Below are 26,495 nucleotides of genomic sequence, written 5' to 3'. Positions count from 1 at the left end.
AAAGAGAGGGCCAGGTGGAAGCAACTGCCCTGTAGAGAAGGTCTCCATGGAGCATTTACAGGGAATTTTTTCTGCAGATAAGGCAGCGATTCCTTTTTTTTTTTTTTGAGAGGGGCTCTGAGAAAACACTTCGCAGAACAACTACCTGATTGACGCTGAGTAAAAGCTAGAGAGGAGAAAGTATCATTAAAACTGATCTGGCTCACGGCGAAGTAGGAGGCAGATTGAGCTTGAGTGTTGCCCGCTAGCTCTGCCCTTAACCCCCTTTCCAAAGTGGCGCGACCAATGACCAGAGCGTACTCAGCACTGGGTCCAATTCGGTGAGGTTTTATTGTACAAATGTGGTCCCTAGAGATGCGGGATGCGGATCTCCGACCACAGGGTGCTGCAGGTGCGACCCTGTGCCTCTAGACTAGCTTCCCCTCCCGTGCCCACAAAGAAAACTGAACCCTTGGACCTGAGCGAGACCTACTTAAAGTCAGCATCCCCTCACTTCCTTTAGGAGACGCAGCCCCCAAAGGCCATCATTTGCAAGTCCGGCTGAGTTCACTCTCAGATTCTCGGGGGACTGGGGTCCTCGGTGGCGAGGGGTGGAAGAGGCGGTAGCAGCCGCGGGAAGACAGCCACCCGGCCAGGGAGTCTGGATTAGGCAGCCCCCCTGGCTAGTTACGCTCTCGCCGAGCCATGCTTGCCCCTCCGTTGTTCAAAGTAAGGGAGTCAGCAGGCGGTGGGGAAGGCTCCTGCGTCTGGGCTGGCGCGCCGTCTTCCAGGAAGGCACCCCGGCTAGACCCGCTGTCCGGGGAGGGGGAAGAGACTCCTCCAGGGGATCAGAACCTTGGAAGCCCGCGGCTGCTGGGATCGGGACCCTACGCAGCCCGCGAAGCCTCCGACTCCCTTTACGCCCGCCTTGCCGCTCGAGGTCGTAAAGGGTCTTTGGATCAGGGCGCGGCGTGCTCAGGGGCCAGCGACCCCCGGCGTCGGGCTCGCCCTGCCCCGCTCCTACTGGCGGCCGGGGGTGAGACCGGGACACTGCGCCGGCCGGCTCTGGCTCACCCCGCAGCTACACCGGCCGCGACTTCCAGGGCGCGCGGGCGTCGCGCAGCGAACGGTCGTGGGGCAGCGCGGCGAAGGCCGAGTGGCGCAGCTGGCAGCCTATGAAGAGGACGACGAGCGCCACAGACAGCAGCAGCAAGAAGAAGAGCAGCAGGTAGGTGGGCAGGTCGGGCTTTGTGGCCGCGCCGTCCCGCATGCCGCGCGCCGTGGCCAGCTCCAGCGGCAAAGCGCCCTCTGCCTTGACCGTGGCCGCCAGGGCCAGCGCGCCGCCTCCAGCCGCCTCCGGGCCGGCCGTGGCGTTGAACACGTCGCCGTACATGACCCGCGAGGCCGCCGACCCCGGCCGGGCCGCCTCACTTGGTGTCGCGCGGACCAGCGCCTCCGGGCGCCTCCATGGCGCGCCCCTCCCGCCCTGCTGCGCGCACCTGACCGGGAGCCGGTGCCTTCGGGTCAGCCGGGGCCGCGCCGCTCCCTCGCCTCCGCGCTCAGCTGTCGTCCCTGCGGGTCGCAGCCGGGCGGCCCCAAGTGCGCGACCCTCGGGCTTTCCCTGTGTCCTGCCGTCGCCACCCGCCGTGCCCAATCACCCGGCTTGCGGTTTTGCAGCCGCGCTCTCGGCTCCGGCCCCCAGCTCTGCTGAGCTCCGGGCTCTGGGCTCCCCCAGGCTGCAGCGGCGGCGGGAGGCGCCCGGGGAGTGCGGCCACAGCTCGGGTGCCTGCTCGGAGCCGGGACGCCAGGTGCACCGAGGGCGGGTGGCGGGGAGTCCTCCGGCGCCGCCGCGGCTGCTGCGTCTCGGAGCAGGCGGTCCTGCAGCCGCGAGTCCCTGTTCAGATGCCCGGTGTGCGGCGAGTCTGTCCCCACTCGCTTTGGCTGCTTCGCTCCTGTCTTCAGCAGGAGACTGCGCTCCGAAGCGGCTCTGAGCGCGCTCAGGTCCCGGGCGGGGGACGGGAGGGGGGGCGGGACTGACAGCGGCTGCCCCCGGGGAGCGGCTGCCAACCAATGAGGGCGAGAGGGGACAGGCTGCGACTGCCCCGGCCCGGCCTCACATCACTTACGGCCAGAGGGACACACAGAGAGAGGGAGGGAGGAAAAACAGGGTCACAGAAAGACTGACGGGCAAAGAAACGGTTACAGACCTGTGAACAGAGACACGCGCAAAACAGACTTGTGGACAGCAGACCGACTCAGAGGCAGGGCGCGGCTGGACGTGGACACCTGCTTTCGTTCTCCTCGATATCCTCCCTCCCGGTGAGGCCGGGTGGGCGCGGAGCCCTACTGGCTGCTGGGTAGCGCAGGCAGGGCACACTGCCTCTGGGGGAGGCCCCGGGCGGTGGCAGAGGCACTCCGAGACTAGATGGGACTGGTTGCATGGGCCCAGGCGCCTCTCTAGCTGTGCCCTGGGGGCACATGTGCCCCCCCCAACTGTGAGCCAGCTCTTCTCTGGCACAGGGGGGCAGAGGAGGCTGTGATAGTGGTGATGGCCCACCTGCCCTTGCCATTCCAGGCAAAGGCTTGGTGGCCAGAACAGAAGTGAGCAGTCAGGGGGACTGAGGGGTTCTCCTGGTCCAAATTCCTCTCTTCCTTTGAGAAACTGTTCAAGCTCCCGCCCCCCCAGACTAGAATGGGAGGTGTTGCCCTGGCTACGGTAGCCCCTGCACTTCTCTAGAAGCACTGGTCAGCCTGGACTGTCATCTTCCGACAGGACCAGAATTACCCGGAGGCGGGTGAGAGGCCTGGGGCATGAAGTTGTGAAGTTCTGCACCCTAGAGACCTCACCCCTCGCCGTAGTCTCAGCTCTGTTGCCTGGTCACTCTCCCGAGGTTCCCACAGTCTCAGCCAAGTTCATAGCTATGTCTCTCATCCCATCAAGGGGTGCAGTGCATGGGGGAGTTTGGTGAGCACTGGCTGAGTGAACAGGGGGAAAGATGAGTTAGTCCCCCTCGCCCTCACCGCCCCTCCCACCTGGCCACAGCCACAATACGAGAAACCAAGGTGTGCAAGGCCAATCTTGGCCAGAGCTCATTCCCATAAATCCCGTCTCAGCCCCGGAGAAACACCTCTGCAACCTCTTTGTCTGACATCGAAACTGTGGTCCCAAGTCCCGACCCTACACGGTGTTTAACTGCTTGCTGAGCGAGGCCTCCGGATCGGAGTGCTTCCCTCTTAGTCGTCTGGGGGCCCCCCCGGGGCCAGGAGGTGGATGTGTGTGGGATGGAGGGGACAGCAGGACCCGGAAGGATGCAGCACCGCCTCATCTGCCCAGTATTCTGAGGAGCTGCCCAGTGTCCTCCTAGGGTGTAGACGCTGAGCCCTGATGCCCGACTGATGCTTCTTGGGTCAACCCCTCATTCTCCAGATGGGAAAGCTGGCTCTGAGGGGAGCGGGGTTTACCCACGTCAGCACAGGACGGCCACCACAAGAAAGTGAGGCAGTAGCCGTGCAAGTGGGCGACTCCGGTGAGGGGAGGTTTTCCCTCTCTTGGAAGGCCTGACCTATTTTGGACAGCATTTTTCTCAGGCAGCAGGGTCCCAGGGGACATTATGTGAACTCAGAACAGGCTTCCTCACTGATGCTGTCAGCCAGGGGGAGGGAGAGCGTGTGGGTTGAATGGAAGAGTTTTTATCCAGGTGAAGCCACTGCTGTCTTATTTCCCTGGGTCTCGGTGAGGCTTGAATTGCAGGGCTGGAGTAGTTGGGTTTGGGATTTTGCCCGGAATTTTGTCTTTGCCTCTGTATGGGGGGTAGCAAGGCCCTGCTATCTCTACTTCCTCTCTGCCCCACGCACGAGATCAGGTCAGACACGAGGCGAGGGCAGGCAGTCTGGGCGGCTCAGTGGAGAGGTCCTAAGTAGAGTCTAGGACAGGCTCCAGCCCTTTGGGCTGTAAGATGAGGGTTTATGGTAGGTGATTTCTGGTCCTGCTCTGGCAACACGCTGTGAGCATCCAGGAAGCCAGCATGGAACAGGGGCGTCCGCCAAGGGTTTGGTGTGGATGGAGCCTCTCTGCGGTACCGCTGCTCTCGATGGGGGGAGGGGAAATCCCTGAGCCTGGGGTCCCCGACACGCTCATTCCTTCCCCACAGCTGCTGCTTTTCAGCAACATATTGCATTTTGCAAGGGCTTGCAGGCTGTGAGTGGTGGGGCTGAGGCTTGAACCTGGGCAGCCAGACTTCACTTCACCACGCCCTTCGCCCCTACCGTGACCACGTGACTGCCTCCGAGGGCAGAGCGGTGCCGGTAGCTGCCATTCACGGACGTCTCCCCACAGGCCGAGCTCCGGCTTGGGCTTCGGTGTGATCTCTCTCCTCACAGGGACCTGGAAGACAGGTACTGTTGCATCCCGCCGTTTCCCTGAGGAGGAAGCTGCCACTTCTAGAAGTGACACCATGTGCCAAGGCCACACAGCTGGGTCAGGATGCAAGGGAGCCGACATTCTGTAGCCTGTACTTGTCCCCTCTTTAAAAAAATTTTTTAAAATATTTATTTATTTATTAAACGTTTTATTTATTTTTGAGACAGGGAGAGACAGAGCATTAACAGGGGAGGGTCAGAGAGAGGGAAACACAGAATCTGAAACAGGCTCCAGGCTCTGAGCTGTCAGCACAGAGCCTGATGCGGGGCTTGAACTCACGGACCGAGAGATCATGACCTGAGCCGAAGTCGGCCACTTAACCGACTGAGCCACCCAGGTGCCCCAAACATTTATTTATTTTTGAGAGAGACAGAGACAGAGACAGAGTGTGAGCAGGGGGAGGGCAGAGAGAGAGGGAGGCACAGAATCCGAAGCAGGCTCCGGACTCTGAGCTGTCAGCACAGAGCCCGATGTGGGGCTCGAATTCACAAACCATGAGATCATGACCTGAGCCGAAGTCAGACACCCAAGTGACTGAGCCACCCAGGTGCCCCGTCTCCTCGGTCTTAGGCTACTTCTAATGAGAAACTCAGCAAAAAAGCATGTGGTCAAACTGCCTTGCCTTTTGGTAAAGTTGGAGAAGGCATCTTGCCCTTTTTTGGGGGTCTTTTGGTCTCGAAGTGGGGAGGGCACTGTTTCTTTTCCAAAAGATGTTCAGAGCCCTGGGAGGGCAGTCACGTTCCCCCAACGTCCCCGGACAGGAAATTAAACAAGGCTGGTGCTGAGTAAATGCAGAGATGAAGTTTACACAGCTTGTTACACAAGCCAGAGCGACCTTCCATTAAGGGAGCTTTGTGTACCCATACATTTAAGTCTCGGAAAAGATCATAAAGGGGATCCGAGTTGGCTTTGACAGGCAGAGGTGGCAGGGCCGGGACCCCAGAGGGACCTCTTCCCCATTACGTGGTTGCTGAGTGACACATGTGTCCGCCCCTCTGGCCTGTCTGTGGAGGGACCAAGGCAGGCGAGGCAAGGGTGCCTTTCCGGCCACGACAGAGCCATTTGGCAGCTGCTTAATGGAAACTTGGGAGCCTGGGAGCATTAGAGCCCCAGGATTTCATCAACTGTGCTGAGCGGCCTGTGGCGCTTGGGGAAGCTATTTCTGTTTCTTCTGCATGTGAAGGGAATTATTATTAAACCACTCAGCGGCACCGAGAGGCGGGGGTGAAGGTCAGGGGTGAAATGTTGCTGTCTGGGGTTTGTTGCTGCTGGGATAGTTTTTGGTGTGTGTTGTGTGCTGTGATGGCTGTGGAGTGTTCCTCCGCGAATGCTGATGATACCCTTGCTTGCAGACCTTTTCATTTGAACCATCGCCCCCTGGGCAGTGCTTTCCGTTTGTTTGTCTGTTTGTTTACAGATGGCTTTGGCAACCATGGTGCCTAGCAGATTAAGGTTGCATTTTAGAAGGACCGTTTTTTGAGAACTAAATAGCAAGAAGGCTAAGCGCAGCTCTTGAAAGGAAGCACTTTCCCAAGTGGAAAGAGGCTGGGGGACCGGTCAGGCCTGGCCCCGCGAGGGGTTGCCGTCTGGTCTGTGGGGAGGACTACTTGGGGGAAAGGACGGGGTGTGCACGTGAGGCCGGCTGCAGAGAGAACGCTCCCAGACACCCTTCTCCCAGAAAGGGGGTCTCAACCGCTGTCCTCTGATGCCGGGGGCCTGCGGGTTCTTTTGTGGGATGGCGGGATGGAGAGAGTCAGTGACAAAGATCCATAGGGCTGGCTGGGGTTGCGGCCAGGGACACCCAGAAGACGGTGCCAGTCTGGATCTGCAGGTGGTGGGTGCCTCTGACTCTTGGTGGACCACATGTTGGACAAAGTCTCACTGGTTCGTGCCTTGATATCCAATAACCTGTGACCTCATCTGCTCATCTGGGTCCCTTTAGCTGAGCAGACCACAGGGACACTAAGCTTCCAGGGCTGCTGAGACCGACGGTGACCGGTTGCCGCCCCCTGGGCTGGATCACCTAGGCTTTTCTGGGAAGGACAGAGGCTTGCATGATGGGGAAGCTGCATTCTTCCTGCTGCCTGGACCCGGCCGGCCGGTGGTGTGGAGTCATAGTGGGGTCGCTGCAAGCTGAGGAACAGGCCACCATTGTGGCCAAGAATGAGAAGTAGGCCAAAGCTGTGATAGAGCCAGCATGTACCAAAAGGGGCCTCAGGGCTTGGAACAGGGCTGGTGTTTGGAATCCATAGCCAGGCTCAGGGGCACCTGGGAGTCTGGCTGGGCCCTCTGGTCTTGCCCCTGTATTTCCAGGGGGAGGTAGTGCCCAGTTTGTGAGTTTATGCTGGGAAGAGATTGGGCACCAGAGCAGGTGCCTCAGGCCCAGAAGTAGAGACAGGCAGCAAGGAGACCCCTTCTCAAAGGAGAAGGTCTGTTCGGTCCATTAAGAGGCCCCCCAGCCCACCTCTTCTGTGGCAGTGAGGGAGAACTACTTCATGGAAAGATCTGGAACTCGGTGGTGAGGCCAGGGCACAAGAATTCATTCGGGAAGAGCTGGTTCTTTTCTAGAGTTGTGTTTCCTAAGATTGAGTATGAGTACATCAGATGAGATGCAGTATCATTTTAGATAGCACGTTGGAAAAGGGTGAATCACACGATGCAAGAGTTACTCGCTCTTCATCTCCTTTAATTACTCTGCTTGTGGCAAGAGGAAAAATCTACTTGGGCCCTGTGTCAGTTCCGGTTCACCAGGAAGTACCTGGCAGAGATTAACTGGTGGAAGTGCCAGTGGTAGATTAAAGGTACAGGAGTCAGGGGTGCCTGGTGGCTCAGTCACTTGAGCGTCCGACTCTTGATCTTGCTTTAGGTCATGATCTCGTGGTTTGTGGGTTTGAGCCCTGTGTTGGGCTCTGCGCTGACGGTGTGGAGCATGCCTGGGATTTGCTGTCTCCTTGTCTGCCCCTCCCCTGCTCTTTCTCTCTCTCTCTGAGAATAAATAAACTTAAAAAAAATAAGGTACAGGAGAACCTTCTGGGGTCTCTCAGAGTGGAGAGGAGGGAGGGACCTGGCAGCGAGAGGCTGAGACTAAAACTGCCTCAGCCAGGCCAGTGGTCGCCTGTCAGGCAAGATGCATGCAGATCGGGGCAGGGCTGGGGCTCCGTGGGTGGTCAGGAGTAGAGTCATTTTTCCCCTGCCTGGGCTGGGCTGCTGGCCTGCTGCAGAGGGCTGTGGAGGCCTGGAGGCAGAGGCAGGTGCCAGGGGTTGAAGTCCCAGCAAGACTCACCTCTCCTCAGAAGCCCCCTCTCCTAGCCCTGGCCCTGGCTAACCCTTCCCCTCTCCTGGGAGGGTGAGACCCAGGCAGTCTCCGGCCGTTTACAGCCGGTTTAGACTGTGCGCCTCAGATTCAGAGTCTTCCGAGGCTGAGAGTCACGTCCTTGGGTTTTGGTCCCTGAGTCTGGGCCGAGGTCAGAGTCCAGATACCCTCCCCCCCACAGCCAGTGCCTTGTTTTCGTGGCCAGCAATGTAAGGTCCATGAGTGCCCCAGGCTGCATGTCACAGCTGGACCTTCTCTCTCTTCTTCCTTTTGGCATTTCCATAGGGACCGCTTCGGCATGGTGGGTGTACAAGCCCCCCCCCCCCCCCCAACCAGACACCGCCATCACAGCAGCCTCCTGACCTTCCCTGTCCTTCTGCAGCCTGTCCTCAGGGGTAGAGCAAGGTTTTGTGGGGCCCTTGTGCATCTTAGGGGCTGTCTTTGAGAATGACAGCACAAAATGAGGTTTTAAAGTATTTACTTAGAGAAACAATCAAAATAAATTACAAATTTTATTTTTTTAAATGTCTATTTTTGAGAGACAGAGACTGAGCATGAGTGGGGGAGGGGCAGAGAGAGAGAGAGAGAGAGAGGGAGATGCAGAGTCTGAGGCAGGCTCTAGGCTCTGAGCTGTCAGCACAGAGCCCAATGTGGCCCTCGAACTCACGGACCGCGAGATCATGACCTGAGCTGAATGAAGCTGGACGTTTAACCAACCACCCAGGTGTCCCTAAATTAGAAATTTTGAAAAGGTGATAAAGATCCAAAACAATTGTGGAAGAACAATCCGGACTGGCTTCTGGCGCCCTACGTTTCCTCAGTTCCCTTCCTTAGCTATGTTTCCTGCTACCAGCTGTTTAGGAACACCTCACCCCCACCCCCAATCCTGTACCTTCCAGTCCTGGCACGAGTGAGCCCAGAGAGCGGGTGGTGGGCGTGTTCCTGGGAATGACCAGGGTGGTAGAGGGGAGTTGAAGAGGAAGACAGTAGTCTTACCTCATAAAATGCCTTACCTTTGCAAATTTTACAAAAATGCCTGACCAGGTGAACATGAGCCGGGGCCCGCAAGCTTGAGCTTCGTTGACCTCAAGGGAGACCCACCTCCATTCATCCTGGGTGCCCTTCCCTGCCAGCACGAGCCCAGATTATCTTCAGGTCACTGCCAGAGTCAACGGCTTACAGTGGCTCCCAATGACCTTTGTAAAGTAAAATTCATTCCCTCTTATTTTAATCCTGCTTATAAAAGTAGTGTTTGGTCATTATGTGGAAAATACAGACCAGGGTAAAGAAGGAAATAAAAGTCATCTTGGAGGCAAACAGTAACCATTTAGAATTCTCCTCTTCTCCCACCCCCTGCTAGGAACTGGACAGGACACTGGTGGTAGAAAGTTGACACATCCAACATCAGTCAGCTCATGGACTCAAGTTATGGCCTTCCCTTCAGTCTGGGTGGCTGTTCTAGAACATTCCTGTTTTCAGCCTCCTTTATTATTTCTACACGGAGCCCTTTAGAGCTCAAATAAGGCCTGGTCGGTAGATGCAGCGCATTTGAGGCCTTGATAAGTGAGATGCTGCCCGCAGCACGTTTGAGGTGGTGGGAAGAGGTGTTTCCATTCTTGCAGACCTAGGTCTGTGAGGCTGAGCATTCCCAAGAAGAGACAAGTTGAGGGACTGTTCTTCCAACTGGTCAGGGATGCCTGATGTCTGGGGTGTGGGAAACAGGAGGGGCAGGGGGTGCCCCAAAGGAAGGACTGGTAAGGGGCATTGAACTCAACCTTCTGATGGTTCAGGTACAGCTGAGCGGACACCTGGGAGGTACATGGAGTGTTCCGGAGCACCTGTGGCCTCACGCATGGCTGAGGCCTGCAGCTGTGCAGCTGCAAGAAGTCCTGGGGCTGGGGCCCTACCTGCCCCAGGAAGGGGTGTCACCAGCTCCTGTCATCACTATGTCCTCTCAGCTGCCTACACAGTGAGGACCCTGGGCGGGCCCTGGGGAGCTGGGCCAGGTGGGGGCGCCACAGCAGGTGCGGGCTTGAGTTCTGCCTCTGGATCTCGCTCCTGAGCTGAGTCCTGCGTGGGCCGTGAGCCATCAGAGGCCTGACCCCTTCCCTGCTCACCTCCTTCCTCAAAGACCAGGCCAAGCCTGCAAACCCTATCCTCCAGAGAAGGCTCTCGATGGGTCCCTGGCCACTGGCCTGGGCCTTCTGCCCACCCTGTCTTCATGGGCACAAATTCTGAAGTCACATCTTAAGTTAATGGGAAGGTGGCAAAGGAGAGATGTCCTTTTGACAACATTCAAGTTTCATGTCCCTCCCCCCACCTATACTTAAAACTATAGGGAAGGAGTTCCATTCTTGCCTAGAAAGAGGGGAGAAAATCCAAATTGACAGTATTTGGGATCATATTCCTTTCAGGGTTTGAAATTATGTTTTCTTTCTTTTCCTCAAGGATCTCATTTTGTTTTTGTTTTTTAAACAACTTGGTTTCTTTCCCATAAAACCGTGAGGGGTCCCTATAATTTTAATTCTGGATAAACTCCTCCCTACAGTCCAATTACCCCTGCTCCAAACCTGCCCCTGGCCACTTCCGTCCTGGTCTTTCCTGCACCTCTGTCATTGGGGGTACCATGTGCCCCCACAGGGGAGAGGCGGGGGCCTTCCTGGGCCAGGGCCAAGGCCGTGGGCAGGAGGGACAGAGGGTGCCGGGTAGGAGTGAGAAAGACCTACAGACCAAACAAGCAGCAACTGCTTATGAAAAGATCTGAGAAAATATCCTTTTTGCTCTGCCAGTTCTTGACAGGGAAGGAAGGACAGATATGCCCACGGCCTGATTCATGAGGAAATGTGATTATTTTAAAAAAGTCTTAAGTGAGGGAACTGACGCTGTCCTTTAAGTGGCATTTTAAAACCGAAATTGGAAACCACATTAGCATTGCCATTTTATGCTGAGGCGATAGAAATCTGACCTGCTCTCCTACTGGGTTGGGTTTTCAGGTCAGAATTTGGGATGTCTCCATCCCCACAGGCTTCCTCCGTCCTCTGGGGAGGCACGTTTGGTCCCCGCAGCCCCTTGTGGCTCAGAAAGGGGCTCCTGCCACCACCCCCTGAGGAGGCTGCCATGGGCTCGCTCTGCTGGATGAGGGAAGTGGGCTGAATGACTCCAGTCATGTGGCTCTTCTTTATGAAAGCCTTTAGGGTGCGTCTCCCCCAGAGCTGGCGTGATGTGGATTTTCTCAGCCTCTCAACTGGAGCCAAATAGAGAAAAAAACGAGATGCTCTTGGCGGGTGGGGGGGAGGTCAAGGGCATTCTGAGATATGACCATTCACCATCCAGCCCCACCGAATTCACCCGCCGAGGCAAGAAACGTAATGGCCTACACCGCCCTTGCACAGCACCCCCTCCAAGGGGAGCTGAGGGTTGTGGGGCCATGTGCTCCAGGGACTGGGTCTCAGGTTCTCCTCATGGCGCGGCTTCTCCTCGACCCCCTGCAGACCCACCGGGGGAGTTTTTTTTTTTTTAAAGTTTATTTATTTTGAGAGGGAGAGAGAGAGTGAGCATGGGCAGAGAGAGGGAGAGAGAGAGAGAGAGAGAGAGAGAGAGAGAGAGAGAGAGAATCCCAAGGAGGCTCCACACCATCAGTGCAGAACCCGATGTGGAACTCAAACTCACGAACCATGAGATCATGGCCTAAGCTGAAATCAGGATTCGGAGCCACCCAGGCATCCCTACCTGGGGGAGATTTTTAAATGTAAGTTCTGGCCTCAAACCCTAAGATTCAGATCCAGCACTGGAGCTGGGAGTGTGCGTGTGCATGTGCGTGGGTGTGTGTGATATCGTCAGGCATCTCCTGACACCTATGATTCTTGCCTGCAGACGGAGACAACACTCAGCCCGACATGAGAAGCCTCAGGGAAGGGAAAACAGTGCAGGACTCAACTCACAAAGGAGTCAAATGGCTGGCTTTTGAGTTTCACGAGTCTAGACCTGGGTATAAGGTTTGGAACAAGACATCATGACTAAGGGCAGGGCTGTGCTGGCCACGTATGGTAGCTTTGGGTGGATTATAAAAAGGTGCCTTTCTCCTTGTCAGGGCAGGGCAGGTGGGAGCCTCCTGCTGTATCCTCACCACTCAGGGGCACGTGTTTGTGCAGTGCGTATACCCCTCCACCTTACACGGTAGCTCTGTGTAAAGGCAAACGTTCCCATCCTTGACGTCACAGGAGACCTTCCTGCTCTCGGCGCAGGGTGAAGAGGGAAGTTGGTTGGGAGACAAGGAGACCTCTCTGCCTTGAGGGGGGTGGCAGGAACAAGGGATAGTTTTGAGGATCAGGGTGCAGAAGGAGATAATAAATACCTTTCTTGGGTAGAGCCCCAGGGAGGCAGCTTTCAGAGTATGGATGGCTTGGCTCCCCCTGCCACACTGGGTGCAAGAAGGTGGAATAGTTTCTGCAAACCCACCTCTGCCTACCGGGAAGTGCCAAGGGCCAACAGCTAGTTTCCTCCGGCTCCAACATGGTTTGAAGACAGAAGAGCTTCTGAGCCAGTGTTCCAGGGAGGGCGCGCAAGCCGTGTGGAGGCGTCGGAGGATGTCTTCTGGATGGGGGTGAAGGTCGACGCAACAGCACCTTCCAGGACTGACCTTTAGGAAGCCGATAGGACAGCAGGTGCTTGGCGGATGCCAGCGCGGGGAAGGCTGTGTATGGGACGATCGCCCACTTACCAGCAGCCCGCAGAATTTAGCACGGTGTCAGGTGAGTGGGTGTGGGCACCCGGAGCTGAGATCTCTACCACCTCAGAGGAAGAGTGGGGTGGGCTCCTCCCAGAGACTGGCTAATGGAAAAGTAAGGTTACAGTCCTTGTCCACTCGAGCTTGTGGGTGAAGGCTGATATAAATACACGGAACAAACCACAGGCACCCCCAGTAACTATCTCTGTGCCCTGGGATTAAAGACAATTTTCATTTGCTTCTGAGTGCTGAGGTTTTGGGAAAATTTCTCCAGCGGCTCCGGTTTACTTTTGTAATGAGAATAATAATTTTTAAAAAAGAACGGTATAAAATGAAACAGTAAAAGTCATTTGCTTTTTTATTTCTCTCCCCTCTCTGAGGTCCTTGCTCCTCACATGCTTCCCTCAGCCCCTCGGGAGCACCCTGGCTCCCCGGCCCTGCCCAGGCTGGAGGTGGGGCTGGGCCCTGGAGAGAGGAAGGGAGTGGGCCCAGTTGGGAGTCCTGGAGCCAAGAGCTCTGATTCACAATGGCACCGCCAATGATGTCACCAAGGACACTTTTCCACCCTCTCTGCACCCACTTGAGAGGACAGCCAGGGTGGAAGAGACACTCACCATTTTTGGCTTCAGAGAGGACGTCTGTCCTCCCCCACAGATGGGAGGGTCCTAGCTGGGCTCTGCTAAGCCAGAGGGTGAGTAGGCGGGGCCTTTCCACTGTCCAAACTCCCAAAATAGTGTCCTTTCTTGGAAGGTGCTTCTCTGGCCCCTCAGAGCCCTTGATCAGAGCCTCGCTCTGAACCATGAGGAGGAAAATGCCCACATTTGGGGTCTGTGAGGGCCATTTAGAAAGAAAGGAAAAAGATAGAATGCCAGCTGGGCCCCTTTAAGGAGTCCCCACCTGGGAAGGCCAGGATGAAAATAGAACAGGAGGCAGGAAGGGGCTCGGTGAGCTGAGCGGGGGAAACACGCTGAGAATTAAGGAGCAGATTACCAGCTCCAATTATGAGCACACTTAAACAGCACATTTCCTCCAGATAAAGACCAGAAGTGGCTCTGGTTCCATCACCAAGAGAAGGAAAGGGTGAAAATAAGAAATAAGAGATGGGTCTCAAATATGATGACCTTAGTTGTGAGGTCAAGAGGAGAGGACACCCCTACTCCCACCCCATGCCCACTCACTGTGCATCGTGGGCGCTTTGCTCCTGCACCTGTCTCAATGGGCAGGAGCCGCCCACATGGGGGATTAGCGGCCCCGCGGAGGAGGTCTGATGCCAGGGCACCCGGGAAGCCTGCTGTCCCACTTGGGCAGGTGGTCCACCTGAGCTCTGCTGTCTGACATCAGGTGAATCTGGAGACCCCAGGACAGAGTGGGCAGAGTCCCCACCCATGCCCCAGTGCAAGAATGACATCTCCTCACCTCCGGGAAACGAGACAAGACCCTGGAGAACATTACTATGCCTAACCCTTGTTAGTGTTTCCTGTCCCTTTGCTATGCCTGTTTGCCTCATAATGATGTTTATTAATGGATATGAAGCATAGGGTAGACTGGGATTGAGTTATTCACCCCGACCTTTTTTTTTTTCTTGGTGCCTCCCACGTTTTACCCTACATCTTTCCTTCGTCCCCAAATCTCAGACAGCCTTCCAAAATTGGATCAGTCCCACCTCCTTGGTGAAGACTGGAGAGTTAGTGAGAGCACTGGACCATGAGTCCCCGGCCCCATTTCCATTCTTACCAGTCAAGTAACCTGATACCCATGCCATGCGGCAAAGGGCCCTCTGCGGTGTTAGTATTCAAACATGATGGACCCTTGGAGTCACCTGGGAGCATCTTGAAATACAGATTGCTAAGCCCCACTCCCAGTCTGTAGATGCACATCATTAATGAGTGTCCCAGGTAGTAGGACAGCTGTCCTCCTGAGGCAGGGAGTTCTAGAACACATGGAGAAATGCCCTGTGAGGAGCATCCTTCCTCCCCCAGGCTGCCATACTTGGAGACCCACACTTGGACACTTGGGGTCCAGCCCAAGGGCAGTCTTCCCATTCACCTGTGTTCATGGGCACCCCCCTTGCACCCAGGCCAGTTCACGGGGCTCAGGGGCTGAACTTCAGTTCCTGGTGGTTCTACTCAGTGGGATCCCTGAGCTACTTCAATTCTTTTTTTGCAAAGACGATAATGAATTCTCCTCTGCCCACTTTGCTGGGTTGCTGTTTTAATTAAAAGAGGTAAAGGATGAGAAAGTGCTCTGACACCTGTAAGGTTGGAAACCTAAGGGTGTGTTATCTTTGTCCGCTGGCAGTGATTCACTGACTACCGAGACATCACCTCTGTGGTGTCCACCGCTTTTATTAAAATCTCACCAATCCACTTAACTGTTGCTGGACTCGCCTCCTTTCTTTCCAGGGAGCCTGCAGCCTGCCCAGCGCCCCCAGAGTCCACAGCATCCTTTGGGCGCCCCACACGCTGCCACGCATGAGCGGAGGGGAGGGCTGCCCTGACCCGGGTCATCCTTCCAGAAGAAGGCCAGCACTGTTTTGGGGGTATCTACTGGTGGACAGAGACAGGGTTTCTTTCTGTCGATCTAAGTCGTTGGGAACCCCGATTGTGCCTTTATTATGAACACCAGCTGACTTGCATTCCTAAGGCGCTGTTAATTGAGGTCCTTGGAGTTAAGTCACCTTCTTGGGGTAAGTGGGTGAGGTTCCTTTCCTGTGGCTGGGCTGGGCGTGATGTGCAAAGTTCCTGGGCTCCCCTTCAGTCCCTTTGTTTATCTCCTGCTTGGGTAATATAGTACCTCCAAACTTTACTTGCCATGATTCCTTGGTTGACAGGCTTCAGCTGGGCAGCTCTTCTCCGCCCAGCTGAGTCTCTCTTGTGGCTGCATCGGCTGGGAGCGTGGCTAGACTGCAAAGCACTCTAGCGAGCCAAGGTTTCTCTCCACGTGGCCTCTCAACATTCGGTAGCCCAGCCCTTTCGGGACACAGCTTGGCTTCCTCGAGATGAGCTCCAGTGGGCACGTGCTAATCAAGCCTCTGCTAGCACTATGCTGGCTAGTGTCCCGTTGGCTCACGCTGGTCACATGACCGAGCCAGTGTGGATGTGGGTGGGGAATAAGCAAGGGCCCCAGGACCAGGAGGCCCGTTTCGTGGGGGCCACTGAGGTTTTAATTCACGGAACCCTCATTTTCCTTGCTTTCTTGGAAAGTCACCCAAACACTTCGTAGACCAGGAGAAGCAGCCAGGCCAGGCCCATGTGCCCCCTTGCTCTCTTTGTGCTGGCACCCCATGCGGCTGGCCCTGCCGTTTCCTGGGCTGGGAGGCCGGTGGTGTGACTTGGGGAGCTTCCCTGGACCCAGGCTCCTCTGCTCCATGCTGATGGTGGTTTCTGCCCTTGGGTGTTGGAGGAGACTCCGAGGCCTGGCAGGTAGGTAGTTGCTCTCTTCTTTCCTCTCTGCTGCCTCTTTGACATCGGTTCCAGCCGCCTCTTTCTGGCGGTGGCCTCCAGAGAGCCCCGTGGAGTCCCTGCACAGGGCCCCCCCGGGGGCTTCATCTTCATGGAGCCGCAGACATGCCCCCCTCCTTGTCTGCTCCAGGATTACCTGAAGGCAGTGCACCTCCCTGTGGTGGCCTGCAGAGCTCTGCCCTGTCACCCTGTGGGTGATACACACCTGGGCCGTGTGTGTGGAACGACCATTCCCATGGTTTGCTCTCATACACCTGTGCTCTTGTCTCAGACCGTCGACTCCCGTTTCCCAGAAGCAGTCCCTTATGTTTCGCCTCGGGCTGAATCTTTCTTGTCATATGTCTGCAGGGGGAGAACCCACTGGGAGGTCTTTAAGAATCAGGAAAATGGTATTTCTCCCCTTTGGGAGAAGAACTGAAACATCTGTCCAGAGTGACTAGAATACTGATCCATACATACTGTCCTCTCGGTGCAGCCTCGGTCCAATGGAAATCAGTCATCCTGAGCTGCTGCTTGGGGACACAGAGGTTCAGAAGTCCCAGGACTCAGCAAGCGCGTCTGAGTGTATCTTTGGAGGGGAACCGTCAGGAGCAGCAGCTCTGGCCCCAACCCCCATGGCCTTTGCCGGAGCACAGAATCCGCATTCTGTTCACGCTGTTGGTGACAGACAGTGACGATGCTGTGAGCATTTGCATGTAAAGATGTGTCTAAAAAAACAGCTCGGCTCTCAGAATGTTCACCTTCCGCAGGGCTCAACAGGCTGTGGGGGCTTCTGATTTAGTTGTGCAGGTTGGGAAAGCACCGGAGGCTGTGTTTTGCTGAATTGTCTCTCCTGTGATTGATTGGAGCTGAGCACAGAACCCTGGGGCTCTGTTCTGTTCTGTCACCGAAATGATCCAAAGAGTTACCTCCTCTCTCTTTCTGAGACTGACCTGGCTCAGGTCTGATCCCCATGGCACCAGCAGACTGAAAACCCTCTGAGTCTGTGGCCTAGCTGCCGGGATTCATGGCACTCTGCATCATCTGTGCTCATGGAAGACAGAAGAATGCCCCCACATCCAATATTGAGTTGTCTCTATGTAACTCAGATAGTCCGTTTCCCCAGCCTATACCTACAACATAAGGCTGTATATTTCCCATTTGCGGCAGGAACCTCACCAGCCAGCACCTGATCATCCTCACAGTGTCTTCTGGTTATTTCTAGAATGTCTGAGTACTGATCCCCACCCCCAACAAGATGATACATCTAGTGACCAGCTGATTGCCTTGTTCCCATTTCTGTGTTGCCCTCCTCAGTCTCCCCCACTACTTGCTGCCCACACAGCCGTTGAGAGGTGCCTCACCGGGACCCCATCCCAGAGGTGTCCAGGGTGCCAAATCTGCATTCTTCAGAGCTGGAGCCTGGGCAGAGCGGGGAGCACCCTATTCCGCCAGTCCTGAGGTACAGGCATCGCTTGGGCCCCTGGCCAGCCCTCACGTCCAGTGTCTTGTAGATTTGCCCTTGATCAATTTAACCAGCTCGAGGCCATCACCTATGTCAGAACCTCACTGAATCTCAAGAAAAACAGAATGGTCAGTTTCTGGCCCAGCTCCTCTAACCACTGAAACACCAAACAGCCCCAAGGGGATGGGTGGGGCAAAGAAATCCTGTCATTTCTGTGTCCATCAGACTCTGGGAATGTAAAAGCTGTCCAGAAACTCTGTGCAGACCAGCTTCTTCAACAGTGGGGTTTATTTGCCTGCTGAGCTCAGGCGGCTTCTGGAACAGTTCCTCAGTTGTAAGGAGGAGCTGCAGGAAGAAGGGCGCTAGGGGGACACCTTTCACCTGCTCCCTCCTCCCCTCCGCTACCTCCCCTCACTTCCTTCTTGCTGTCTCCTCCCCTCTCCTTTAATCCTCCTCTCTGGTTTCACTTCCTTCCCAGACACTCCCTGTCTGTGAGGCAAGGAGGGGTCCCCTGCTGCTGGCTCACACTCACATTCTCCTGTTCAGCAACCCTAGTAGGAAGAAATGACTTCTCTTTCTTGGTGTCTGAGTGTATGTGCATCTCAAGGCAGGAACGTGATTGCCCTGCTTGGGGCCATGGTGGTTTCTGGGGTGCTGGTTACTCTGGTTGGTTAAGTTGGGGTCAGGTGCCAGCCTCTGCCTGGGGTGTGGGGCGGTGGTGAATTGTGTTTCTACTCATGGGGCAGTGTGGATACAAAGCCTATGTGCCCCATGGCCGCCCCTCCTGCCCCCCTCACCCCTGCCTTCCCCCTGCTTGATCTGTGAGTTCACACAGATTTCGGGTGGGTGTGGCAAAGAGGGAAGTGTTATCTACTCAGCTAGCGTCCGAATCTACACTCAGACATCTGAAAGTGTCTTGATAAACTTTTATTTGGATCTAAGTTGCTTTTTCTGCCTTCTGCTTACCAGCACGCTGCTGGGGCCAGTGGGTCACTGGCCCTGGTGTGTCTGGGGTCAGCACCACAGGACCCACGGGCCTCTTTGGTCAGTGGGCACAGCTGATGCTGGTCCCTGTCCAGACACAGCAGGTTCTGCTTGACCTGGTTCTTTCTTTTTCTTTTTTAAGTTTACTTATTTATTTTGAGAGAGAGAGAGAGACAGAGACAGTGACGGCGTGAGCAGGGGAGGGGGAGAGAGAGAGGGAGAGAGAATCCTAAGCAGGCTCTGTGCTGTCAGCGTAGAGCCTAACTCGGGGGCTCCATCCCACAAACCCTGGGACCATGACCTGATCCAAAATCTAGTCGGATGCTCCATTGACTGAGCCACCCAGACACCCCTCACCCAGTTATTTGTGACTCACTTGGAAGACAAGGAATCCACACTTTTGAATCATATTGTACTGCGAGTGTACTTTGCCCTTAATCAGGCAGGGGTGGGGGATGGTGTGGTGGGCAGCCCTTCCTTCTTCCTTCTCCGGCCTCCATGGACGTGGATGGGGGGTGTCTGGGCTGGGACGAGGATGTGGCCTTCTAGTTGCCGGCCCCGTGTCTGTGGGCATGGAGTACTTTTCCTCAACCGGCAGGGCCAGGCTGCCTTGACCTTCAGTTCTCAGCACCAGGCCTCCTTCCCTGTCCCACCCCTGTTGCAGGGAGGCGTTTCTGGGTACGGGAGAGCCCTATGCTCCTCCAACGCCATTTCTTTCCAACTTTGTGATTTTTCCCTCAGTTGTCTCTCCCTTCCTTGAAGACTCAGGGCTCTGGAAACCCCAGCCTCGGACCCCTGTATTCATTACCTGTGTCTGGATCCTTCCTTCCCGGAAGCAGAGGGACTTCCCAGCTGCTTGACTGCAGTGGAGAAGCAGAGGGAGAAATCCCCAAGCAAAGAGTGGCTGGGGATTCCTCCGGGAAGAGCCAGCTCGGGCGGCCTCCGCTCCCAAGAGCTCGATGAGGCTGGGTCAGCCTGGGCCCTTGCTGTGTCTGCAGGCCAGGCCCAAGGGATTTTGTTGCCTGAGCTGATTTACATCCTGTGTCTCTCCTGGAGTCCCTTCCTTCTAGCACATTCACCCTCCTAGGGATGAGGGTAAGACACAGAAACAGAATGGGGGCATTGCCTCCTTGCCTCTGAGGATCAGACTCCTAATTCCTGTCACTCTCTGGGAGCCTCCACCTCCACACTTTTCACAAGCCTTAATGAACCCTTTGAGGAGTGATGGGCCCGAGGCTGCTTATTTGTAACTGGACACCCAGTGCTCCCAGCAGGTCCCAGCACAGCAGGTCCCAGCAGGACGACTAGTCTTGGCCTCCTGGGGGCAAGTGGACTTGAAGGTGTCCTTCTGGGCCTTCCCAGGCCAACGGCGATTTGGAGGGGCTTTCGCACAGCTGCCCCTCCATTAAGGAATGTGCCTTAGCCTGGTTGTGTCAGTCACTGTTTTGTCTTCCAGTCTTCATGGGAGGGAGAGAGGGAGATACTTTGACGGGCAGAGGAGGCAGGCTGTGCTTTCTCAAGTGTGTGAGCACACTTCCTTTAGGAATAGCTCTGGGGACTAATTGGGGGTTTTGGTCCAGGATATGTCACTAGGATTTGCCGAGTCGTCTTAGGAGCCATCAGAAGTGACAAGTTACTGGAGAACTCTCTGCTTCACCACTGGTTCCCCAGAGACCTGGATGGAGCCGCCAGGCCCTCGCCCTGCCGATCCACCCCCCCCCCCCCCCCCCCCCCCGCCACCTGGTCTGTGCTGTGATTGTCTGGTCCCAGCCCAGTCTGAAGCAGCTTCGTAGTAAGAGAGGGTACTGGAAGCTGGAGCTCCTTCCACGCTGTGACAAGGAGGGAAATAGCTGCAGTGTTTTGCTTGTCTGCACAGAATAATGGCTGGTGTTTCCTGTAAACTCACATTTTCAGAGCCCAGTGGCGCCATCTGAAGGGATTTTTGAAAACTGGGCGTAGCAATGATTCATGGAGTGGCAGCTCTCTGGCCCTGTGCCAGTGCACAGCGGGAATAAAACAGACCCACACCGCCTCATGGAACTTCCTGGCAAGCAGCGGAGACAGGTGTTACAGGCATACATGAAAGTTACAGACTTCTATATGGATAGCTGTGTGGCATGCTCCAAGGGGATGGATAGGGTGCTTTGGGAAGTGTGCAAGTCTGGGGGTCTGTGGACTTTCCAGGGAGGGCCTGGGCCCTTTCTCCTCCGGTGTCTGTGAGCCCCTCTCTGACTCCATTTTTCACTCTCCTGTTTTATTTCTCCCACGGCTGCCTCCCTCATCTGGCTCATTCAACAGGAGCAAGGAGATGGGGGTGGGGGAGGGAGGTTGTCAGTGCCTGGAAAATCACTAAGCTCTTGCCTCAGCTCCAGATGATAGGTCTGCCAGCCATCAGTTCCAAGGCCTCTCAACAGTTCTCCATGAGCCTGGTGTCCCTCTCCTGTGCGACATCTATCCGGCAGCTCGGAATCCATTCTGGGACAGCCTTCACCCCTAAGATGTGGCATCAAAAACCTAATGGATGGTGCTAGTTTTCCTTTTCTGTTTTTAATTCCTTAGTGGGACTTGTTTTTCTTTATCTCCTGAATGGGAGAATTTGAGGCTTAGGCTTGAAGGGAAAAGGGCACCCCAGGATTTTCAAATCCCTGGCAGGGTTGCCACCTGCCTCTGGTTGAAGGCAGATAGGGAAATTGAATAATGCATCTTCGAAGCGTTTATTAGCATTCTGATGAAGATAAGTGAGGTATCTGAAAGGAAATCTTCCAGAAGTGCTGGTAATTTGTCCCCTGGATAAATCAACTGCTCTTCTTACAAAGCACATCGGCTTTCTTAGTCGGAGTCCAGGCATAAAAAGGAGCCCCTTTGGATGCTTATGTGTTGCACCCCCAGTGGTTGACGAGGGATTCAGTACACATCTGCTGAATGATGTCGGTCATCAGCTGCAGGCTTTGAGGGGGCCATGGATGAGTATTTGGGGCACACTGCAGGTGTGCTCTCCAGAACAACGCACCATTACAAAGACAAGCACACAATATGCTGGGCACTTGAGGGGTTGCAGGGTTTTGGAGATCCATCTATGGCCCCTCACAAGGACCCCAGGTGAACAGCTCCCAGACCGTAAACTTACAGTATGCATCAGGCACCTGTTTCCTTCTTGTTGGATGATGGTGCCAGGAAAGCCCAGGTGTGAAACCACATTTCAGGGCATCTTCTCGAGCCACTCATCTTGGCTGCCAGGGGCCCAACAAATGTGGGCTCCCCTACTCCATGCCCAGAAATTGGGAAAATCTGGCAAACCTGGGCCTGTATTCTTTATGGCAGCAGTGGGCCGGGCTGAGTGTCTGTGGCCCACTTTCGGTAGGGCTCAGCTGCCCTGTTTGTCATGGTCCACCCCACTGCCTCAGTGCTGGGACGAACCTCACTTTTATTTGGTGCTCCTGATCTGCTCTTTTCCTAGAGCAGCTGTTAAGTAAAATGTGTTTTATCTCTGAAGATGCACTCTATATCTTGAAACAGAAGCCCCCTCATACATATCCATGTATAAGAAACACCTGTGCGTACACACACACACACTTAGCCCTTCCAGGGTATCTGCAAGGTATCTGAATTTGTGACCCTGAGCGTCTTTCTTCTCACAGGGTTGCTGTGAGGGTTCAGTGGATGGATGCGGGAGAGCTTTCAGCACAGTGCTTGGTACACAGCAAAGGCTCACTCATTACATCTGGCTAGTATTACTTGTAAGGCCAGTGGCCTCTCCCTGAATCCAAGGGCATCTTCTCCAACCTGCTCTGAATGGGAGTTGTTTGGGACTAGGACTCCCTCTGGTGGCCGCTCTCTGCACTCACACTCAGGTCCCTCCCGAAAGGTGTGGGGGTGCGGGGTCAGGCACCCCTTCTCCTCCCACACAGGGAAAGAGGGTGAGAGGTGGGTGGGAGGAAATGTTTCACTTCCCTCACCATTCTCTTTACCTCCTTCCTGACATTGGTCAAGTTGGGGTCAGTAGGTCTGGGGATAGGAGGAGGGCTAGGAGGTAGGCGTTCTGGCTGCATGATCTTAGGGGATTGGTCCCTTCCCTCTCCACACCTGCCCTGTTCTCCTCCCAGAGAAGTGCTGGCCCATGGGCTTCCAAGGCCACCTCCAGACAGGCCACAGGATGGCAGGAGGGCGGCACATTGACGGAGGCTCCACAGGCTATTATGAGGTAATTTTATTTCTTTCCATTTTAGGTAAAAATAGTAAATACAAGATAATAAAGGTAAAAATACATCATTTGGATTTTGTTGTTGTTCTCTAAACAGTGCTACCTACAGTACAATTTTTGATTTAGGATTTTTAATTTTTTTTTTTTATAAACAAATAGAACTATTTTGCTATTAGGCTATCTGTGTTCTCATCTGGCACTTAAGAATAGATCACAGGTCACCTCCCGGTTCTGTTTGGATGTGATTAGGTGGTGGAGAGGGAGTGAGAAAGGGTGCATGGGATGAGGTGGTTTGTCTTCCTGGGACACAGACAGAGATGTGGTCCGTGTGCGGTGGGAGGGCATGTGTGTGCATCCAAGAAGGCCTCTTCCTGCGTTGGCCACAGGGACATGCGTCACTGTGACTGGACCAAAGGTCTCACACGTGTCAGGGAGCGTTTCCTCCCCCTCCTCCTGTGCTGGCCTTTCTTACCCAACAGCCTAGATTCACAACAGTTCTGGGTCAAGGCAGGCTACTATACTGCACATGTCAGCGACTCTGCTCAGGACAGAGCCAATGGGTCCCCTTAGTGTCCTAGAGGAGTGGGCCCAGGACCCTTCCCCGCCAGGGCTGGTGGCTAGGAAATCCATCCTGGCCTGGGAATGCTGGTAGAAGTCACAGATGCCGATGCAGGCTGCTAAATGTCTTTGCCCTTGTTTACCCGCAGGTGGTCTTTGTTTAAATTCTTTCCAAATTTCTCACTGAGCTGTTGGATCAGGTCTGCCAGCTCACCGGTAGCTTGAGATTTCTCTTCCAGAAGCTCGTAGCGCAGGCTGGAGATATCTTGCTTGATTTCCTTCAGTTCACCTGCAAGGACAGATGAGATTTTGGTCAGCATGAGCAGGCTGAAGGGGCACCTTCCACATCAGTTTGGGGCATGCATCTTTCCAGTGTAATTTCAGGTTGCCCACTAAGGGCAGAGGTGAGGGCATGGGGGTTGTGTTTGGATCTAAGTAACACCCAGCTCCTACCACTGAAGGACACGTCCGTCCATTTAAAACCTTCTTCTTCCCATTCCTGGTCAAGGTCTTTGTTAAGGGTTTCAGGTAGACAGAGGAGTCAAGGTCAGGTTGTGAATTCCTATTCTGGCACCTATTTCACATCATGATTGTTAGAATGTTGGTCTTGGAGCCATTAAAGGCAGATTTCAAGACTCTGAGCAACACCCTCCTTCACTGGGACAGTCGTTTCCACGATGTTCCATATTTTGTTCTGTCTTTATCTGCAGAGAGGAGAAATTCCCCAACGTGAAGGGAATGGCTCAGCACAGTGCATGTGGCCGTGGAGCCGGGCAGGGACAGGGGCAGGGACAGGGTCCCCCCGCACCATGCAGGCGGTACCACCCGGCAGAGGCCTCCTCCTCCTTCCATTGCAAGGGACCACCAGGTGGGAACTTGCACTCATTTCCACAGTGAACCACGTGGGCTGAAACCCCCCTGGGCTTGGGCTGTGGAACTCTTGTAGTTAGGAGGGCTCAAATGTCCTTTTCTGATATTCCTATCTCTTTTCTCCTCACGTGTTGCATACGGAAAAGGCAAAGATCTTAAAGGTACAGTTTGGCCACTTTTGACAAATGCATACGTCCCCTAGTTCCTTTATGTTGGGTGCTTTACTGGAGCCCCAGCTGCACAGTACAACCCCAGTGGCCTGACGTTTGGCAGCCCCAACCTGTATAATCAGTTACATTCCTGTCAATCACAGCTGGCTGCCAGGCTGGCCGTTTTACGTTTCAGACCCATACGTAGGGGTGGCTGGATAGGCTCCTGCTCAGCCCCTAGGCAGTGTCAGCCCAGGAATGAGTTCAGCCACTGTTGATCTTCAGGCTGCATGCTGGATGGCCTCAGGATGAAGCAGAGGGTTACTTCATGACCAGGCTCTTTGGGTAGCCCCCGTGGCCCAAGGGAGGGCGAGACTTCATGCCTTTGTTCATGGAAGAGGCTGCTTCTAGGGAGCAGATCTGTCCTGTGTGTCTCATGAAGATTAATTACCTGGTTTAAGGTAGTTTGCTTTTCATTTAAGAGTAACTGCATTAAATGGACTGGAAAATAACCCAAACAGTGAATATGATGTAGTCTGCAAACTTCAGTGTGCATCAGAATGACCTGGTGCTTTTATCAAAATGCAACCCCCCCCCCGCCCTGCAAGTGCCCCCCCTTTCCCCTCCCCCCCCTCCCACCCCCCACCAGAGATGCCCATGCATTAGGCCTGGGTGGGTTCTGGGATCTGCAATGTTAACAAGTGATTCTGAGTTGGGGGATACTTTGAGCTCTCAGATTCTGAGAGCCTGGAAGTGAGACAGGGTAGTGGCAGGTTCTGAAAGTGGAGGGGAGGCCGCTAGCAGCTCTCTGTATGTGCACTCACAGAACGAGGAATTCTGGGCCATTTTGGAACTGATGGGACTCGAGGTGGGAGGCAGAATTATTACCAACCCCCTCCCCCCACAAAAGGTGGCCAGGTCCTAATCCCTGGTGTCCGGACTGTGTGTGATAACTTTATATAGCAAAAGGGAGCCGGGGTCACAAGTGTAATTAAGGTTACTCATCACCCAACTTTACATAGGGAGATTATTTTGGATTATCCAGTCTAATTGTGAGTCTTTAAAAGTGGAAAGGGAAGACAGAAGAGAGGGTTAAAGAGGCAGGATGACAGAAGCGGAAGGAACATGGCAGCTGGAGAAGGGGCTCAGTGCCCGTGGGGCTGGTTCTGAGATGAGGCGGCTGTATGCAGTCGGGCATGGCCTCAGCCAGCAGCAGCCAGGGAACAGAGACCTCCGCCCCACGGCTGCCTGGAAACTCCTTCTGCCCACACCCGAACCAGCAAGGCCTCGCTAGGGCATCCAGACAAGCACAAAGCCCTACAGATGACACCTTGACTTTAGCCTGGTGAGGCCACGTCCCACTGACAGCCTGTAGGAAACCAATCCATTCGCTTACCTTCATTGACTTCGTCGTTTTCTCTATCCACCTGGGCCTTCAGGACGTATCTTTTAATGAGCCGTTTCATGATTTTCTGAAATGTGAACACAAGGAAACAGTCACACAAGCCTGGCCAAGGACAGAAGCAGCCTGCCTGGTGTATTTGTGGCTCCTCTTTTCTGCAGAGTGCCCGGTCCGTGGCCAGGAGTCCTCCGGCACCTGGTGTCTCTCTTCTGAGGGTGCCTTGCCTGTTGGTGGCACCCAGGCTTGACTCTGTTTAACCTCTCCCCATAGCATGATCCTGACCCTGGGGTGTAAGAACCGGACACTTAGTGGTGGCAGGCCAAGCCAAGGAGAGAGAGAGAGAGACGGAGAGGGAGAATGGGAGGGGGAGGGGGAGGGAGCGCCATCTAAAATGCATAGGTGCTGCTTGAGGGTCCTAAGCCCAACCCTACCCTCATCTTCTTTGTGACCTTAACCAGTCATGTCCTCTCCTCAGGGCTTAGAGTCAGGACCAGGTTGGACAAGTCCACTGCACCTTGGAAAATTCCTACCAGAGGCAGAAACAGACACAGCTGGGCCTCAGGAGGTTTTGCCAAAACACCACTTCCTGAGATGCCACATGCCTGATGCTGGGCCGCCGGTCATGCTGGGGGAGACGGTTTGCGCCCTCAGCTGTCATGCATTATGCAGATATTGGTTCTTTAAGCAAATGAGGAGGTATGAGTAAACACTCAAGAGATACCCAGAATAGAGCCAAGTGTGAGAAAGACTCCAGGAGGTGAACTTTGGATTTTGCCAGCTAGTCGTTGGAGGCTTCCTGGGAGATCGCAGGATTTAGAAATACTCTGGTAGCTGACACTTCTGAATCTTGCACGAGCTGAGCAGCTGGCAGAGATGGAGGGAGTCCCTGTTCCTGGCTCATCTGTGCCTGTGACTAGCTCACCTGCTCAGACCTGAGGACTCAGGGGAGAGAGGCAGTGTTTTTCTAGATGGAAGGGACCTGAATTCT

General features: G+C 54.8%; 2 protein-coding genes across 2 annotated transcripts in view; both read right to left on the bottom strand.

The window, feature by feature from the left end:
- Positions 1 to 306: 306 nt before the first annotated feature.
- On the bottom strand, positions 307 to 2,359 carry SMIM32 (small integral membrane protein 32). Its single transcript, XM_060636077.3, has one exon. It carries the CDS (start codon positions 1,370 to 1,372, stop codon positions 1,061 to 1,063), a length of 312 nt encoding a protein of 103 aa, XP_060492060.1. The 5' UTR covers positions 1,373 to 2,359; the 3' UTR covers positions 307 to 1,060.
- A 20,286-nt stretch (positions 2,360 to 22,645) lies between these two features.
- The window catches only part of TRPC7 (transient receptor potential cation channel subfamily C member 7), a 229,017-nt gene continuing 225,167 nt past the window's right edge, over positions 22,646 to 26,495 (bottom strand). Inside the window, exons 11-12 of the mRNA XM_078450799.2 lie at positions 25,502 to 25,577; positions 22,646 to 23,375 (exon numbers count right to left, since the gene is read on the bottom strand). Of these exons, the coding sequence (XP_078306925.2) occupies positions 23,206 to 23,375; positions 25,502 to 25,577 (246 nt within the window). The 3' untranslated portion in view covers positions 22,646 to 23,205. The remainder of the gene's footprint in view (positions 23,376 to 25,501; positions 25,578 to 26,495) is intronic.

This window comes from Panthera onca, chromosome A1 (assembly GCF_046562875.1).
Source record: "Panthera onca isolate mPanOnc1 chromosome A1, mPanOnc1 haplotype 2, whole genome shotgun sequence".
Classification (NCBI taxonomy): domain Eukaryota; kingdom Metazoa; phylum Chordata; class Mammalia; order Carnivora; family Felidae; genus Panthera; species Panthera onca.
The sequence above is the reverse complement of the archived record's forward strand: the minus strand, read 5'-3'. Positions and strand labels throughout refer to the sequence as shown.

Coding starts and splice junctions, on each gene's coding strand:
- SMIM32 (XM_060636077.3), bottom strand. CDS start 1,372: ATGTACGGCGACGTGTTCAACGCCACGGCCGGCCCGGAGGCGGCTGGA.